The 20058-nt window shown below is 36.9% G+C and overlaps 1 protein-coding gene across 5 annotated transcripts in view; it reads right to left on the bottom strand.

The window, feature by feature from the left end:
* The window catches only part of mipol1 (mirror-image polydactyly 1), a 123261-nt gene that overhangs the window by 37778 nt on the left and 65425 nt on the right, over positions 1 to 20058 (bottom strand). For all 5 annotated transcript variants that reach the window (XM_062042516.1, XM_062042515.1, XM_062042514.1 and 2 more), the window contains one exon: positions 5209 to 5248. In XM_062042516.1, coding sequence (XP_061898500.1) covers positions 5209 to 5248 — 40 coding nt within the window. The remainder of the gene's footprint in view (positions 1 to 5208; positions 5249 to 20058) is intronic.

Genomic DNA, 20058 nt, shown 5'->3' with positions numbered 1-20058 from the left:
CTAGTTACTGGTTTTCAGTAACTAACCCAACACTGACATTCTTTCACATACAAAAATAAACATGCTCTCAAACGTAAACATTCTTTCAAACACAAACATTATTTCAAACTTAAACATTCTTTCAAATGTAAACATAAACATGCTCTCAAATGTAAACATTCTTTCAAACAAACATTATTTCAAACTTAAACATTCTTTCAAACGTAAACATTCTTTCAAATGTAAACATAAACATGCTCTCAAATGTAAACATTCTTTCAAACAAACATTATTTCAAACAAACAAAAATTGTTTAAAAAAAACATTATTTCAAACAAATATTACCATTCTTTCAAACAAACATTAACAATCTTTCAAACAAACATTCTTTCAAACACACATTCTTTCAAACATAAACATTAACATTCTTTCAAACAAACATTTTTTCATACATAAACATTAACATTCTTTCAAATGTTAACATTCTTTCAAACATAAAAAATAATTCATACATAAACATTAACATTCTTTCAAACATAAACATTATTTTAAACATAAAAATCCTTTCAAACATAAACATTCCTTCAAATATAAACATTATTTCATATATTATAATTCTTTCAAACATAAACATTAACCTTCTTTCAAACATAAACATTTAAAAAAATTCTAAAATAAACATTCATTAAAACAAACATTGGTTTAAACAAAAACATCAACATTCTTTCAAACAACATTCTTTCAAACACAAATGTATTTCATACACAAACATTCTTTCAAACAAACATTCTTTCCAACATAAACATTCTTTCAAACAGACATTATTTCAAACAAACATTCTTTCAAACATAAACATTCTTAAAAATATAAACATTAACATTATTTTAAAAATAAACATTCTTTCAAACGTAAAAAATATTTCAAACATAAATATTCTTTCAAATTAACAGTTTTTCAAACAAACATTCTTTTAAACAAACATTATTTCAAACAAACATACTTTCAAACATTCAAATTATTTTAAACATAAACATTCTTTCAAAGAATAACATTATTTTAAACAAACAAACATTCTTTCAAACATTAACATTCTTTTAAACATAAACATTCTTTTAAACATAAACATTCTTTTAAACATAAACAAACTTTCTTTGAAACAGAAACATTGTTTCAAACATAAACAAACATTATTTCAAAAATAAACAAACATTTTAAACAAACATTCTTTCAAACATTATTTCAACAAACATACTTTCAAACATTAAAATTATTTTAAACATAAACATTCTTTCAAAGAATAACATTATTTTAAACAAACAAACATTCTTTCAAACATGAACATTCTTTTAAACATAAACATTATTTTAAACATATACAAACATTCTTTCAAACAGAAACATTGTTTCAAACATAAAGAAACATTGTTTCAAACATAAAGAAACATTATTTCAAACATAAACAAACATTTCAAACAAACATTCTTTCAAACAAACATTCTTTCAAACAACATTATTTCAACCATAAACATTCTTTCAACCATAAAATTATTTAAAAGACACATTATTTGGAATAAACATTCTTTCGAACATAAACATTAACATTCTTTCAAACAGAAACATTAACATTCTTTCAAACAGAAACATTCTTTCAAACAAACATTCTTTTAAACAAAAAATATTTCAAACATAAACATTAACATTCTTTAAAACAAACATTCTTTTAAACAAAAAATATTTCAAACATAAACATTAACATTCTTTAAAACATTAACATTCTTTCAAACAAACATTATTTCAAACAGAAACATTGTTTCAAACATAAACAAACATTATTTCAAACATAAACAAACATTTTAAACAAACATTCTTTCAAACATTCTTTCAAACAAACATACTTTCAAACATTAAAATTATTTTAAACATAAACATTATTTCAAAGAATAACATTATTTTAAACAAACAAACATTGTTTTAAAACATTAACATTCTTTTGAACATAAACATTCTTTTAAACATAAACAAACATTCTTTCAAACAGAAACATTGTTTCAAACATAAACAAACATTATTTCAAACATAAACATTCTTTCAAACAAACATTATTTCAAACAAACATTCTTTCAAACAACATAATTTCAAACATAAACATTCTTTCAACTAGGGATGTCCGATAATGGCTTTTTGCCGATATCCGATTTTCCGATATTGTCCAACTCTTTAATTACCGATACCGATATCAACCGATACCGATATCAACCGATATATGCAGTCATGGAATAAACACATTATTATGCCTAATTTGGACAACCAGGTATGGTGAAGATAAGGTACTTTTTAAAAAAATTAGTAAATCAATCAATGTTTATTTATTATTAAGATAAATAAATTAAAAACATTTTCTTTAATAAAAAAGAAAGTACAACAATATAAAAACAGTTACATAGAAACTAGTAATGAATGAAAATTAGTAAAATTAACTGTTAAAGGTTAGTACTATTAGTGGACCAGCAGCACACACAATCATGTGTGCTTACGGACTGTATCCCTTGCAGACTGTATTGATATATATTGATATATAATGTAGGAACCAGAATATTAATAACAGAAAGAAACAACCCTTTTGTGTGAATGAGTGTAAATGGGGGAGGGAGGTTTTTTGGGTTCGTGCACTAATTGTAAGTGTATCTTGTGTTTTTTATGTTGATTTGATTAAAAAAAAAAAAAAAAAAAAAACGATAATAAAAAAACCGATACCGATAATTTCCGATATTACATTTTAACGCATATATCGGCCGATATTATCGGACATCTCTACTTTCAACCATAAAATTATTTAAAAGAAACATTATTTGGAATAAACATTCTTTCGAACATAAACATTAACATTCTTTCAAACAGAAACATTAACATTCTTTCAAACAGAAACATTCTTTCAAACAAACATTCTTTTAAACAAACATTATTTCAAACATAAACATTAACATTCTTTAAAACATTAACATTCTTTCAAACAAACATTCTTTCAAACAGAAACATTGTTTCAAACAGAAACATTGTTTCAAACAAACATGTTTTCAAACATTCTTTCAAACAAACATTCTTTCAAACAGAAACATTCTTTCAAACAAACATTCTTTCAAACATAGACATTCTTTCTGACACAAATTATTTCAAACATACATTATTTTTAAACATTAACATTCTTTCAAACATCAACATTCTTTCAAACAAACTACTTCAAACATAAACATTCTTTTAAACAAACATTATTTCAAACATTATTTCAAACATAAAATTATTTCAAACATAAACATTCTTTCAAACATACAATTATTTCAAACAAACATTCTTTCAAACATAAATGTTATTTCAAACAAACATTCTTTCAAAAAAAACATTATGTCAAACAAACATTATTTCAAACATTTTAAACATAAACATTATTTCAAACAAACATTTTAAACATAAACATGATGTCAAACATAAACATTCGTTCAAACAAACATTATTTTAAACAAACGTTATTTCAAACATAAACATTATTTCAAAGATAAACATTCTTTCAAACATTATTTCAAACAAAAACAAACATTCTTTCAAACAAAAACATTCTTTCAAACATTAACAAACTTGTATTCAAACATAAACATTATTTCAAACATAAACATGTTTCTTCCAAACAAACATGTTTCTTTCAAACAAACATGTTTCTTTCAAACATAAACATGTTTCTTTCAAACATAAACATTATTTCAAACATAAACATGTTACTTCCAAACATAAACATGTTTCTCTCAAACATAAACAAATATGATTATTTCAAACATAAACAAATATGTTTCTTTCAAACATAAACAGGTTTCTTTGTAACATAAACATGTTTCTTTGTAACATAAACATGTTTCTTTGTAATATGAACATGTTTCTTTTTAACATAAACATGTTTATTTTCAACATAAACATGTTTTTCTAACATAACATGTTTCCTTCTAACAAACATAAACATGTTTCTTTCTAACACAAACATGTTTATTTCTAACATAAACATGTTTCTTTCTAACAAACATTTTTCTTTCTAAAATAAACATGTTTCTTTCTAAAATAAACATAAACATGTTTCCTTTTAACAAACATAAACATGTTTCTTTCTAACATAAACATGTTTCTAACAAACATGATTCTTTCAAGCATAAACATGTTTCTTTTTAACATAAACATGTTTCTCTCTAACAAACATGTTTCTTTCTAACATAAAAATGTTTCTAACATGAACATGTTTCTTTCAAGCATAAACATTTTTCTTTTTAACAAACATGTTTCTCTTTAACAAACGTGTTTCTTCTAACATAAACATGTTTCTTTCTAACAGTCATGTTTCTTTCTAACATAAACATGTCTCTTTCTAACATAAACATGTTTCTTTTTTACATAAACATGTTTCTTTCTAACATAAACATGTTTCTTTTTAACATAAACATGTTTCTAACATAAAAATGTTTCTTTCTAACATAAACATGTTTCTTTCAAACAAACATGTTTCTTTCTAACATAAACATGTTTCTTTCTAACATAAATATGTTTCTAAAATAAACATGTTTCTTTCAAGCATAAACATGTTTCATTTTAACATAAACATGTTTCTCTCTAACAAACATGTTTCTTTCTAACATAAACATGTCTCTTTCTAACATAAACATGTTTCTTTTTTACATAAACCTGTTTCTTTCTAACATAAACATGTTTCTTTTTAACATAAACATGTTTCTAACATAAAAATGTTTCTTTCTAACATAAACATGTTTCTTTCAAACAAACATGTTTCTTTCTAACATAAACATGTTTCTTTCTAACATAAATATGTTTCTAAAATAAACATGTTTCTTTCAAGCATAAACATGTTTCATTTTAACATAAACATGTTTCTCTCTAACAAACATGTTTCTTTCTAACATAAACATGTTTCTTGTTAACAAACAATCATGTTTCTAACATAAAAATGTTTCTTTCTAACAAACATGTTTCTATTTAACATACAAATGTTTTTTCTCACATAAACATAAACATGTTTCTTTCTAACATAAACATGTTTCTTTCTAACAAACAAACATGTTTCTTTCTAACATAAACATGTTTCTTTCTAACAAACATGTTTCTTTCTAACATAAACAAACATGTTTCTTCCTAACATAAACATAAATATGTTTCTTTATAACATAAATATTCCACTTACCAGGTCACAATCTTCCACGGTGATCAAGTCAAAGTCACACCTAAACCAACAAAAACAAACTTTTGTTGTTGACATCAATTGTTGACATTTCTATAGTATAGTAAACATGTTTTTTTTCTTTTGTTTACATTATTTGTTGACATTTCTATAGTATAGTGAACATATGTTTGGTTTCTTTTGTTGACATAATTTGTTGACATTTCCATTGTATAGTAAACATGTTTATTTTATTTTGTTGACATCAATTGTTGACATTTTTATAGTATAGTAAACATATGTTTTTTTTCATTTGTTGACATGTTTATAGTATAGTAAACACAGTTTTCTTATGTTGACATCATTTATTGACATGTCTATAGTATAGTATACATAATATGTTTGTTTTCTTTCGTTGACATGTCTATAGTATAGTATACATATGACGGTTGTTTTCTTTTGTTGACATTTATATAGTATAGTATGCATATAATGGTTGTTTTCTTTTGTTGACATCATTTGTTGACATTTCTATAGTATAGTATACATATGATGTGTGTTTTCTTTAGTTGACATGTCTATAGTATAGTATACATATGATGGTTGTTTTCTTTTGTTGACATCATTTGTTGACATTTTTACAGTATAGTATACATATCATGGTTGTTTTTTGTTGTTGACATCTTTTGTTGACATTTCTATAGTATAACAAACAATATGCTTATTTTCTTGTGTTGACATCATTTGTTGACATTTCTATAGTATAGCAAACATATGCTTGTTTTCTTTTGTTGACATAATTTGTTCACATTTCTATAGTATAGTGATATTTGATATAGTGATATAGTGATATTGATATTTCTATAGTTTAGTAAACAAACAATGGTTGTTTTCTTTTGTTGACATTTCTATAGTTTAGTAAACATACGATGGTGGTTTTCTTTTGTTGACATAATTTGCTGACATTTGTATAGTATAGTAAACATGTTTGTTTTCTTTTGTTGACATAATTTGTTGACATTTCTATAGTTTAGTAAAACATATGATGGTTGTTTTCTTTTGTTGACATCATTTGTTGACATGTATATAGTATAGGGAACATATGTTTATTTTCTTTTGTTGACATTTCTATAGTTTAGTAAACATATGATGGTTGTTTTTTGTTGACATTTGTTGACATTTTTATAGTATAGTAAACCGTTTTCTTTTGTTGACATCACTTGTTGATATTTCTATAGTCTAGTAAAACATATGATGGTTGTTTTCTTTTGTTGACATCATTTGTTGACATGTATATAGTATAGGGAACATATGTTTATTTTCTTTTGTTGACATTTCTATAGTTTAGTAAACATACGATGGTTGTTTTCTTTTGTTGACATTTGATGACATTTTTATAGTATAGTGAACATATGTTTGTTTTCTTTTGTTGACATTTCCATAGTTTAGTAAACATATGTTTTTGTTCTTTTGTTGACATTTGTATAGTTTAGTAAACATACAATGGTTGTTTTCTTTTGTTGACCTCATTTGTTTACATTTTATAGTATAGTAAACAGTTTTATTTTGTTGACATCATTTGTTGACATTTCTATAGTATAGTAATCATATGTTTGTTTTTGTTGACATCATTTGTTGACATTTTTATAGTATAGTGAACATGTTTTTTTTCTTTTGTTGACATCATTTGTTGACATTTCTATGGTTTAGTACACATGATGGTTGTTTTCTTTTGTTGACATTTGTTGATATTTCTGTGGTTTAGTAAAAATATGGTTGTTTTATTTTGCCGACATCATTTGTTGACATTTCTATAGTATAGTAAACAGTTTTCTTTTGTTGACATCACTTGTTGATATTTCTATAGTTAAGTAAACATACGATGGTTGTTTTCTTTTGTTGACATTTGATGACATTTTTATAGTATAGTGAACATATGTTTGTTTTCTTTTGTTGACATTTCCATAGTTTAGTAAACATATGATGTTTGTTTTCTTTTGTTGACATTTCTATAGTTTAGTAAACATACAATGGTTGTTTTCTTTTGTTGACCTCATTTGTTGACATTTTAATAGTATAGCAAAAACTGTTTTATTTGTTGACATCATTTGTTGACATTTCTATAGTATAGTAATCATATGTTTGTTTGTTTTTGTTGACATCATTTGTTGACATTTGTATAGTATAGTAAACATGTTTGTTTTCTTTTGTTGACATCATTTGTTGACATTTCTATAGCTTAGTAAAACATATGAGGGTTGTTTTTGTTGACATTTGTTGACATTTTTAAACAAACCCCGTTTCCATATGAGTTGGGAAATTGTGTTAGATGTAAATATAGACGGAATACAATGATTTGCAAATCCTTTTCAACCCATATTCAATTGAATAGACTACAAAGACAAGATATTTGATGTTCAAACTCATAAACTTTTCTTTTTTTTGCAAATAATAATTAACTTAGAATTTCATGGCTGCAACACGTGCCAAAGTAGTTGGGAAAGGGCATGTTCACCACTGTGTTACATGGCCTTTCCTTTTAACAACACTCAGTAAACATTTGGGAACTGAGGAGACACATTTTTTAAACTTCTCAGGTGGAATTCTTTCCCATTCTTGCTTGATGTACAGCTTAAGTTGTTCAACAGTCCGGGGATCTCCATTGTGGTATTTTAGGCTTCATAATGCGCCACACATTTTCAATGGGAGACAGGTCTGGACTACAGGCAGGCCAGTCTAGTACACGCACTCTTTTACTATGAAGCCACGTTGATGTAACACGTGGCTTGGCATTGTCTTGCTGAAATAATCATCAATCAATCAATCAATGTTTATTTATATAGCCCTAAATCACAAGTGTCTCAAAGGGCTGTACAAGCCACAAAGACATCCTCGGTACAGAGCCCACATACGGGCAAGGAAAACTCACCTCAGTGGGACGTCAATGTGAATGACTATGAGAAACCTTGGAGAGGACCGCATATGTGGGTAACCCCCCCCCCCCCCCCTCTAGGGGAGACCGAAAGCAATGGATGTCGAGTGGGTCTGACATAATATTGTGAAAGTCCAACACATCAGCGAAAGTCCAGTCCATAGTGGGGCCAGCAGGAACCATCCCGAGCGGAGACGGGTCAGCAGCGTAGAGATGTCCCCATCCGATGCACAGGCTAGCCACCCCGGGTTGGGAGCAGAGTAGAGAAGAAAAGAAAAGAAACGGCAGATCAACTGGTCTAAAAAGGGAGTCTATTTAAAGGCTAGAGTATACAAATGAGTTTTAAGATGAGACTGGGAATCACTAATAAGCCGGAGTTCTTTGAACGCAGATTTCTTGCCGGGACATATGGTACAATACAATCGGCAAGATAGGCAGGAGCTTGACCGTGTAGTATTTTATACGTAAGTAGTAAAACCTTAAAGTCGCATCTTAGGTGCACAGGAAGCCAGTGCATGTGAGCCAGTATAGGCGTAATATGATCAAACTTTCTTGTTTTTGTCAAAAGTCTACCAACTGTAATCTTTTAATGCTAGACATAGGGAGGCCCGAAAATAAAACGTTACAGTAATCGAGACGAGATGTAACGAACGCATGGATAATGATCTCAGCATCGTTTGTGGACAAAATGGAAAGAATTTTAGCGATATTACGGAGATGAAAGAAGGCCGTTTTAGTAACACTCTTAATGTATGACTCAAACGAGAGAGTTGGGTCGAAGATAATACCCAGATTCTTTACCGAGTCGCCTTGTTTAATTGTTTGGTTGTCAAATGTTAAGGTGGTATTATTAAATAGATGTCGGTGTCTAGCAGGACCGATAATCAGCATTTCCGTTTTCTTAGCGTTGAGTTGCAAAAAGTTAGCGGACATCCATTGTTTAATTTCATTAAGACACGCCTCCAGCTGACTACAATCCGGCATGTTGGTCAGCTTTAGGGGCATGTAGAGTTGGGTGTCATCAGCATAACAGTGAAAGCTAACACCGTATTTGCGTATGATGTCACCTAGCGGCAGCATGTAAATACTAAAGAGTGCAGGGCCAAGAACCGAACCCTGGGGAACTCCGCACGTTACCTTAACATAGTCCGAGGTCACATTGTTATGGGAGACGCACTGCATCCTGTCAGTAAGATAAGAGTTAAACCAAGACAAGGCTAAGTCTGACATCCCAATACGCGTTTTGATACGCTCTAATAAAATATTATGATCAACAGTATCGAAAGCGGCGCTAAGATCAAGAAGCAGCAACATAGATGACGCATCAGAATCCATCGTTAGCAATAGATCATTAGTCATTTTTGCGAGGGCTGTCTCCGTAGAGTGATTTGCCCTGAAACCGGATTGAAAAGGTTCACAGAGATTGTTAGACGCTAAGTGTTCATTTAGCTGCTGTGCGACAATTTTTTTGAGGATTTTCAAGATAAACGGAAGGTGGGTAGTTTACCAAGAGATCAGGATCGAGGTTAGGTCTTTTGAGTAGAGGATGAATAACCGCTTTTTTTAATGCTAGGGGAACAGTGCCAGAGGAAAGTGATAAGTTTATAATATTTAACACTGATGGACCTAATAATACAAAAAGCTCCTTGATAAGTTTCCCAGGAATTGGGTCAAGTAAACATTTTGTTTGTTTTATCCCATTTACACATTTTAACAATTCCTCCAATGTTATTTCATCAAAGAGAGAGAAACTATTTTGGAGGGCAGTGTCCGTCGTATATACAGTCGTATTTGTGTTAATAGAACCCAGTTGTAGCTGAGATGCAATGTCTTTAATCTCTTTTCTAATGACTTCAATTTTCTTATTAAAGAAATTCATAAAGTCATCTGCTGAGTGGGTGGAGCTACTGGGAGGAGTCCCTTGTTGGGTTAGCGATGCTACTGTACTAAACAAAAATTTAGGATCATTTTTGTTGAGGTGGATGAGATTTGAGTAATATTTAGCTTTAGCTGAGGTAAGCATGCGTTTATAAGTTATTAAACTATCACACCATGCTTGATGGAAAACCTGAAGTTTAGTCGCACGCCATTTGCGTTCCAGCTTTCTACATGATAATTTCTGGGCTTTAGTTTCTTCTGTAAACCATGGGGTACACCATTTAGGGGCCCTTTTTAGCTTTAGCGGTGCTACACTATCAATGGTGTCGCGCAGGGCGTCGTTAAAGTTGTTAGTGAGGTTATCAATAGAGCCCACATAATTTGGGAATGGTGCCATTACCGAAGGCAGTAGGTCAGTAAGAGTCGTCGTTGTGGCAGCATTAATGTTGCGGCTGCTATAGTAGTTATTATTATTATTATTAGTTTGTTGACAATGAGTCAGAACTTCGAATTTTATAAGGTAATGATCGGACATTACTTTAGTGTACGGGAGTATCGTAACTTTAAAGGTGGTGACACCCCTGACAAGCACTAGATCTATCGTATTACCGTTGCGATGCGTGGGTTCATTTATTATTTGTGTAAGACCACAGCTATCAATTATAGTCTGGAGCGCCACGCATGGAGGGTTCGATGGGGTATTCATATGGATATTAAAGTCCCCCATTATGATTATATTATCGGCGTGCGTCACTAGATCAGCAACAAACTCTGAGAATTCACTGATGAAGTCCGAATAGGGCCCAGGGGGGCGGTAGATAACAGCCAGGTCGAGAGGTAGCGGTGTGACAAACCTCATAGTGAGCACCTCAAACGAGTTATATTTATTAGAATCAGAATCAGAATCAGCTTTATTGTCATTACGCAGGGTAACGAGATTGAGGCCATTCCATACAGTGCGATAAAACAAGTGTACACTCTATACAGAGGGTGAAATGAAAATGTACATGAATATCTACATGAAACAGGGTGGTTGGTGGAATGGGTTATTGCACCGAAGAGTAGGCAGTTATGAGGGTCAATGGGGAAGTCTGTTCAGGGTGGTTATGGCCCTGGGGAAGAAGCTGTTTTTTAGCCTGTTCGTCCTGGTTTTAATGCACCTGTAGCGCTTCCCAGAGGGCAGCAGGTGGAACAGGTCAGAGCCAGGGTGGGTGCTGTCCTTGATGATGGCACTGGCTCTGTTGAGGCAGCGGGAGGTGTAGATGTCCATCAGAGAGGGGAGAGGGCGGCCGATGATCTTTTGAGCCGTCTTGACCACTCTTTGCAGCCTCTCCCTGTCTGCTGCAGTGCAGCTGCCGTACCATACTGTAATACAGTAGGTCAGCAGGCTCTCGATGGACGAGCGGTAGAAGGTCAGCAGCAGGTCAGGCTTCAGGTTGTACTTCCCGAGGACTCTCAGGAAGTGTAGCCGCTGCTGAGCCTTCTTGATGATTGCTGTGGTGTTGACTGTCCAGGAAAAGTCGTTGGAGATGTGGACTCCAAGGTACCTGAAGGAGTGGACCCCCTCCACACGCTCGCCGTTGATGTAGAGGGGGGCAGGGTCGGTGCTGCTCCTCCTGAAGTCGACAATGATCTCTCTGGTCTTGCTGGTGTTGAGAGCGAGGTTGTTCTCCGAAGACCAGGCCGTCAGCTTCAGGACCTCCTCCCTGTAGGCAGCCTCGTCACCCCTGGAGATGAGCCCGACCACTGTGGTATCGTCAGCAAACTTGACGATAAGGTTGTCACTGTGGGCTGGACTGCAGTCATGGGTGTAGAGGCAGTAGAGGAGGGGGCTCAGCACACAGCCCTGTGGGGAGCCGATGCTCAGCGTGCGGGTGGATGAGAGGTGGGGGCCAAGTCTCACATTCTGGGGTCGGTCCGTTAGGAAGTCCCTTATCCAGGCGTTTGTGAGAGGGGGGAGGCCAAGAGTGTCCAATTTATTGCAGAGTCTGTCCGGGATTATTGTATTGAAGGCAGAACTATAATCCACAAAGACCATCCGGACGTAGCTCTGCTGCTGCTCCAGGTGGTTCAGAGCAGAGTGGAGAGCAACAGCGATGGCGTCCTCTGTAGATCTGTTCGCCCGGTATGCGAACTGGTGGGGGTCAAAGTCTGGAGGGATATGGTCCTTGATGTGCTGGAGAACCAGTCTCTCGAAGCACTTCATGATTACCGGAGTGAGGGCCACTGGTCGGTAATCATTCAGGCTGGTGATGGGAGACTTCTTCGGCACCGGGATTATTGTAGATGACTTCAGGCAGGATGGGATGACTGCCTGAGCCAGGGAGAGGTTGAAGATCCTGGTGAGGGGGGGAGCGAGCTGGTGGGCGCACGCCCTGAGCACCTTTCCAGGTACTCCGTCTGGTCCGGAAGGCTTCCTGGGTTTCACAGCCAGGAGCACTCGTCTGACACTGTGCTCCTGTACAGTGAGTGGAGTGGTGCCGGAGCCTGGTGGGGGCGGGGGCAGGGCTGGAGCAGATGAGTGTCGCTGGGGGGTATCGAAACGGGCAAAGAAACAGTTAAGCTCCTCTGCCAGTGTCGCACTCTGATCCGCAGTTGTCACATTGCAGCCTCTGTAGTTCGTGATGTCATGAATGCCCCGCCACACCTCCCGTGAGTTATTGCTGGACAGATGGGACTCTATGCACCTCCTGTGGTCCGCCTTTGCTTTTTTAATCCCTCTCTTCAGGTCGGCTCTAGCAGCACTGTACAGTGCCCTGTCCCCTGACCTGAAGGCTGCGTCGCGGGCCCTGAGGAGTGTGCGGACCTGGCTGGTCATCCAGGGTTTCTTGTTGGGGTAAACCCGGATGTTTTTTTCCACAGTCACATTCCCGATGCAGAACTGTATGTAGTCCAGCACTGTTCCTGTGGCTGTCTCCAGCTCCTGTTGTTGGAAGAGGTCCCAATTCGTGTGTTGGAAGCAGTCCTGAAGTTTGGGGAGTGCATCGTCAGGCCAGGTCATAACAGTCTTTGTGATGGGCCTGGCCTGGCGTCTGATGGGGGTGTAGGTAGGAGAGAGCAGGAGGGAAAGATGGTCTGACTGTCCAAGCTGGGGGAGGGGTGTAGCTCTGTACGAGTGCTTCACGTTGGTATACACGTGGTCAAGGGTGTTCTTGCCCCTTGTAGAACACTTCACGTGCTGGTAGAACTTAGGGATTACAGTCATTAGATTGGCCTTATTAAAATCCCCTGCTATGATATGAACACCATCGGGGTGGGCCCGCTGCTGTTCGTTGACGGTGTTCAGCAGAAGAGAGAGCGCTGTGTTTACTTTGGCGTCCGGTGGAATATACACAGCCGTGATGATAACAACAGACAGCTCTCTCTGGAGAAAAAAAGGCCGACATCTAACAGACATGTACTCCACGTCCGGGCAACAGTGCTGTTCAATGATTGTCCCGTTGTTGCACCAGTTCTCATGCACGTAAATACAGAGCCCCCCTCCTCTGCTCTTACCGGAGTCCTTAGTTCTGTCCCGGCGGAGCAGAGTGCGGCCGGCTAGCTGCATGCTAGCATCGGGTATTTCCGGGTGAAGCCAGGTTTCGGTGATAATCATAGCACAACAGTCCCGAACATAGCGGTTTCCAGCGAGTTGTAACTCCAGGTCGTCCATCTTCTGCACGAGGGATCTGGCATTGGAGAGAAACAGGCTCGGTAGAGGTGGCTTGTGGGGTTGTTTCCTAAGCCTGAGCAAGACGCCGGACCTGCGGCCACGCTTCTGCTTCCTCTCCCTCCTCCGTCTGCGCCGTCTCCCAGACCCGACAACAAACCACGGAGAGCCCGGTGCTCTTGCTATGTCGTCTGGGATGTTGTGCTCGTGGTGAAAGTCGCTCGAAACAGATATCTGGTGCGAGTTCCCGATATCCAAGAGTGACTGGCGGGTGTACCGGGTGTTTGCAGTACAGGTGGTGCACAAAAGGAAAAACAACAAGAAGAAAAGAAGGACGAAAGAGCACTGAAAAGGAGAGCCGTAAGCCGCTGTGCCTGTGCACGCCGCCATCTTGGAAAGGAAAAAAAAAAAAAAAAATTATTTAGGTTAGGTGTAAAATTATAGTTTTCATTGTATATTAGTGCGACACCCCCTCCCCTTCCGCTCACACCGCTTACGTCTCCTCCATTGACGGTCTCCGCTAGTACTTGACTCCGCTGCTACAAAGGCCGCTCGATGTAGCCCGCAAAGTAATTCCCATGCTAGCGAGGAGGTCCACCGTACATGCATCTTTCAGTCTGTAATGACCCGATCTATCCACATCCAAAATTGTCTGTCGGTCGTATGTGATCACAGAGTGTTCACGCTTTGAGCCAGCCATGAAATTGACAGAAATGACGGGTGTTTTTTGCCAAATCGCTCTACACTCCCAAGAGCGTCTTCAAGCTGCTGCATTTCAATGCGCCGCCATTTTGTCAAATAAGCAGGGGCGTCCATGGTAACGTTGCTTGGATGGCAACATATGTTGCTCCAAAACCTGTATGTACCTTTCAGCATTAATGGCGCCTTCACAGATGTGTAAGTTACCCATGTCTTGGGCACTAATACACCCCCATACCATCACAGATGCTGGCTTTTCAACTTTGCGCCTATAACAATCCGGATGGTTCTTTTCCTCTTTGGTCCGGAGGACACGACGTCCACAGTTTCCAAAAACAATTTGAAATGGGGACTCGTCAGACCACAGAACACTTTTCCACTTTGTATCAGTCCATCTTAGATGAGCTCAGGCCCAGCGAAGCCGACGGCGTTTCTGGGTGTTGTTGATAAACGGTTTTCGCCTTGCATAGGAGAGTTTTAACTTGCACTTACAGATGTAGCGACCAACTGTAGTTACTGACAGTGGGTTTCTGAAGTGTTCCTGAGCCCATGTGGTGATATCCTTTACACACTGATGTCGCTTGTTGATGCAGTACAGCCTGAGGGATCGAAGGTCACGGGCTTAGCTGCTTACATGCAGTGATTTCTCCAGACTCTCTGAACCCTTTGATGATATTACGGACCGTAGATGGTGAAATCCCTAAATTCCTTGCAATAGCTGGTTGAGAAAGGTTTTTCTTAAACTGTTCAACAATTTGCTCACGCATTTGTTGACAAAGTGGTGACCCTCGCCCCATCCTTGTTTGTGAATGACTGAGCATTTCATGGAATCTACTTTTATACCCAATCATGGCACCCACCTGTTCCCAATTTGCCTGTTCACCTGTGGGATGTTCCAAATAAGTGTTTAAAGAGCATTCCTCAACTTTATCAGTTTTTATTGCCACCTTTCCCAACTTCTTCGTCACGTGTTGCTGGCATCAAATTTTAAAGTTAATGATTATTTGGAGAAAAAAAAATGTTTATCAGTTTGAACATCAAATATGTTGTCTTTGTAGCATATTCAACTGAATATGGGTTGAAAATGATTTGCAAATCATTGTATTCCGTTTATATTTACATCTAACACAATTTCCCAACTCATATGGAAACAGGGTTTGTAATATAGTAAACACAGTTTTATTTTGTTGACATCATTTGTTGACATTTCTATAGTATACTGAACATATTTGTTTTCTTTTGTTGACATCATTTGTTGACATTTCTATGGTTTAGTAAACATGATGGTTGTTTTCTTTTGTTGACATTTGTTGACATTTCTGTGGTTTAGTAAACATATGGTTGTTTTAATTTGCCGACATCATTTGTTGACATTTCTATAGTATAGTAAACATATGTTGTTGTTTTTTTGGTGACATTTCTATAGTATAGTAAACATGCTGCTTTGACAGGGCTTGGCCTAGCTTAGCTTCCCCATACCATACAAAGAACTGATCGGTCCGTCTACACCCTTGGGGACCTGACCGGACAGACTAAGTGCAACTGGACTGACTCCTCAGATTCATGGGGAGGAGGATGAAAGGGCTCCAGCACCAAGGGCCTCAACATAAAAGAGTAAAAAAACTGGATCAGGCAGCAGAGACATGGCAGATCATTCTCCTCCAAATCTCAGACGGATGCACAGAGCATGCAGATCAGAGAACCGCTTCGCTGAAGCCAAGGCAGAAGAAAGACTGTTTTAAAGGAAATCAGCTCCAGCCCCAATTTGGCCAAAGGCTCAAAAGGAGGCTGCGACAGAGCTCACTGCATCAATTGCAAATCCCATGATGGGACCATGTGTGACCTTGGTGGCCGTATATGCCTAGCCCCTTTCAAAAACTAACTAATGAGGGGCTGTGAGCCCACTGTCCTACCCTAAATAGCGATGTGATGGTCAGGTATGACCGCCAAGTAGCCCTTCAAGGTGGATTCTGTCCACCCTTTCGCCACTCGGTGGGTTAAACTTGACCCGTGGGCCATACTTTTCGCACCTCTGCATTAGGTTCAAGATATAGAACCAGGTTGAATGTAACTCTTGGTGCAGCTTGCTGCCGGGGACGGGTGTTATTGCCAAGATCGCCGCCACAAGGGACTGATAATGTCAATTCAATCTCAATTCTGCACACTGCTGCTGGAATTTAAATTTTCCTGAGGGAACTCTCCTGAAGGAATCAATAAAGTACTATCTACTATCTATGTTGCTTAGGAGGGTAGGAATGATTCTAGAAAACGGTGGAGTTCTGGTTTGGAACTGTAGTTTGTACACTGACTTCAGTGTGTTCAGTGCCCAAGAGCAGCGGGTACACTGGCACCAGTGAGCAAGGTGAAGCGTGAAGCCGGAGGCGATAACCATCAGCGACAGAAACGGCCCACTACGGTCCGGTGGTCCCTGAGATGGGTGGTCACCCAGTGCAAATGTGAGGCTAGTACATCCCTCACAGGGTGGACCAAAAACCTCTCCTGGCAACACTGGAGCCACCGGGACAGCAATGCAGTCATGGTCCTGATCGGACAAGTTGGACTGGGACAGCCAGACTTGGCGGCGCGTCTGGACCACTGAGGCCATTGAGTGACCAAGAGCCTAAGTCGTCTCACTATTTGGGGATGCTAAAGTAACATCCTGCAGTAGGCCCTCCAAATAAAGCAGCAACAAAAAACTGGTGCACGCCAGCCTGGCTGCTAAAGCTGAGGCATGATAAGCTTGGCGGAGCTGGTTATCAGTTGCTCTGCAGCGCGTGTTAGGGGGATTGACATCCCTGCCAGCTCTTGCCAGATCCTGCTAGCATAGCAAAAGTAGACCCAACTTTGGGAATATTATTTTCACATAGCCAAACCATTACATCTTTCTCTTTTGGAGTAGTCATTTTAATGGCAAATGCTGAGACTCCAGCAGGGTGTTGTGTTGCGTTCATGCCATATTGGCTGATTTACGGATTCAAGCACAAAATCAGGAAGGACCGGGAGCCCGGCAGACCAGCTGGGAGCGTGTTGCTGTTCCTACAACCACAGCCCTATCAGTAGAGTTCATTGGCTAGGTTCCTGATAGTTCATACAGGTTTTGTTAGTTTATACAGGTTTTTTTAGTTTCTTGCTAGTTTATACAGGTTATTGTTAGTTTATACAGGCTCTTGTTAGTTTATACAGATTTTTGTTAGTTTATACAGGTTTTTGTAGTTTTTTGCTAGTTTATACAGGTTATTGTTAGTTTATACAGGCTCTTGTTAGTTTATACAGGTTTTTGTTCATTTATACAGGTTCTTGTACGTTCTTCTTAGTTCATGCAGGTTATTGCTAGTCCATACAGGTTTTCGTTAGTTTATACAGGTTCTTGTAGGTTCTGGTTCTTGTAAGTTTTTGTTGGTTTATACAAGTTATTGTTAGTCCATACAAGTGTTTGTTAGTGTATACAGGTTCTTGTAGGTTCCTGTTATTCCATACAGGTTCTTGTAGGTTCTTGTTGGTTCATACAGGTTCTTGTTAGTCCATTCAGGTTTTTGATAGTTTATACAGGTTCTTGTAGGTTCCTGTTAGTTCATACAGGTTCTTGATAGTTTATACTAGTTATTGTAGATTAGTGTCCATTCAAACAGGTTCATACAGGTTCTCGTTAGTTTATACAGGTTCTTGTAGTTTCCTGTTAGTTCATACAGGTTCTTGATAGTTTATACTAGTTATTGTAGATTAGCGTCCATTCAAACAGGTTCATACAGGTTCTCGTTAGTTTATACAGGTTCTTGTAGTTTCCTGTTAGTTCATACAGCTTTTGTTAGTTTATACAGGTTCTTGTGGGTTTTTGTTCTTGTAGGTTCTTTTTAGTTCATACAGGTTCTTGTTAGTCCATACAGGTGTTTGTTAGTTTATACAGGTTCTTGTGGGTTCCTTAAAGTTAATACAGTTTCTTGATAGTTTATTGTAGGTTCTTGTTAATTCATACATGTTCCTGTAAGTTTGAGTTTGAGTTTGAGTTTATTTTGAACATGCAAGCATACAACATGATACATCACAATTTCCAGTTTCTCTTTTCAACATGTTCGAAAAGGAGTAGGAAGAAGCAGAGCTTATTTAATCCTACCCCTTTTCTTTACATAACAGTTGCAAAACTTTTTGTTCACTTCCTGTTCACAATTTTTTCACAATAAACTCCATAAGTAATCACAATTTAAAAAATTAAAAAATAATAGTAAGAATTTAATAATAATAATTGGTGAAGTAAGTCATATTTCATATGATGAGATAAGTACTTTAAGAATGAATGAATGGATGGATGAAATAAATTGAGAATGTTTGTCATGGTTCTTCTTCTTTGTACTTTGTAAACACTTTAAGTTTGAAGAGTTTCTTGAAGTGTATCATATTAGTACATTGTTTGATTGCTTTGCTTAATCCATTCCATAATTTAATTCCACATACTGATATACTGAAGGTCTTAAGTGTTGTACGTGCAAACAAATGTTTTAAATTACGTTTTTCTATAAGATTATATTTGTCCTCTTTTTTGAGAAGAATTGTTGTATATTCTTGGGTAGCAGGTTATAGTTTGCTTTGTGCATAATTTTAGCTGTTTGCAAATTCACTATGTCGTGGAATTTCAGTATTTTTGATTCAATAAATAAAGGGTTTGTATGTTCTCTATATCCAACATTATGTATTATTCTAACTGATCTTTTTTGTCACACCGTTAATGAATGAAGTGTACTTTTGTAATTATTTCCCCATATTTCTACACAGTAGCTCAGATATGGTAACACTAGTGAGCAGTAGAGAATATGAAGGGATTTTTGGTCTAGAACATGTTTTGCTTTATTCATTATTGACGTGTTTCTTGCAACTTTATGTTGTATATTTTTTACGTGAGCTTTCCAGTTCAATTTATCATCAATCATTATACCTAGAAATTTGGTTTCATTTACTCTTTCAATTTCTATTCCGTCTATTTGTATTTGTGTTTGACTTTCTCTTCTACTGTTACCAAATAGCATTATTTTAGTTTTACTAAGATTCAACGATAGTCTGTTTTTGTCAAACCATCTTTTTAATTTATTAATTTCTTCTGTTATTATTTGTATTATCTCCTGTGTGTTCTCTCCTGAACAAAACGCTGTTGTATCAACCACAAATAATACTAACTTTAAATCTTTTGTAACTTTACAAATGTCATTTATATAGAGATTGAATAATTTAGGTCCTAGTATTGATCCCTGAGGTACACCACAGGATATATTTAGCGTTGTAGACGTGTGTTCGCCTAGCTTCACGTATTGTTTCCTGTTCGTTAGATAACTTCTTATCCAGTTTAAGACTAACCCTCTGATGCCATATCGTTCTAGTTTTTTTATTAAAATATTGTGATTAATTGGCGGGGCTCTCTCTTAGAGATAAGGTGAGAAGCTCTGCCATCCGGGGGGAGCTCAAAGTAAAGCCGCTGCTCCTCCACATCGAGAGGAGCCAGATGAGGTGGTTCGGGCATCTGGTCAGGATGCCACCCGAACGCCTCCCTAGGGAGGTGTTTAGGGCACGTCCGACCGGTAGGAGGCCACGGGGAAGACCCAGGACACGTTGGGAAGACTATGTCTCCCGGCTGGCCTGGGAACGCCTCGGGATCCCCCGGGAGGAGCTGGACGAAGTGGCTGGGGAGAGGGAAGTCTGGGCTTCCGTGCTTAAGCTGCTGCCCCCGCGA

The sequence above is a fragment of the Entelurus aequoreus genome, linkage group LG03, assembly GCF_033978785.1.
Source record: "Entelurus aequoreus isolate RoL-2023_Sb linkage group LG03, RoL_Eaeq_v1.1, whole genome shotgun sequence".
NCBI classification, from domain to species: Eukaryota; Metazoa; Chordata; class Actinopteri; order Syngnathiformes; family Syngnathidae; genus Entelurus; species Entelurus aequoreus.
Note: the sequence above shows the minus strand (reverse complement) of the source record. Positions and strands in the feature narration are given on the sequence as shown.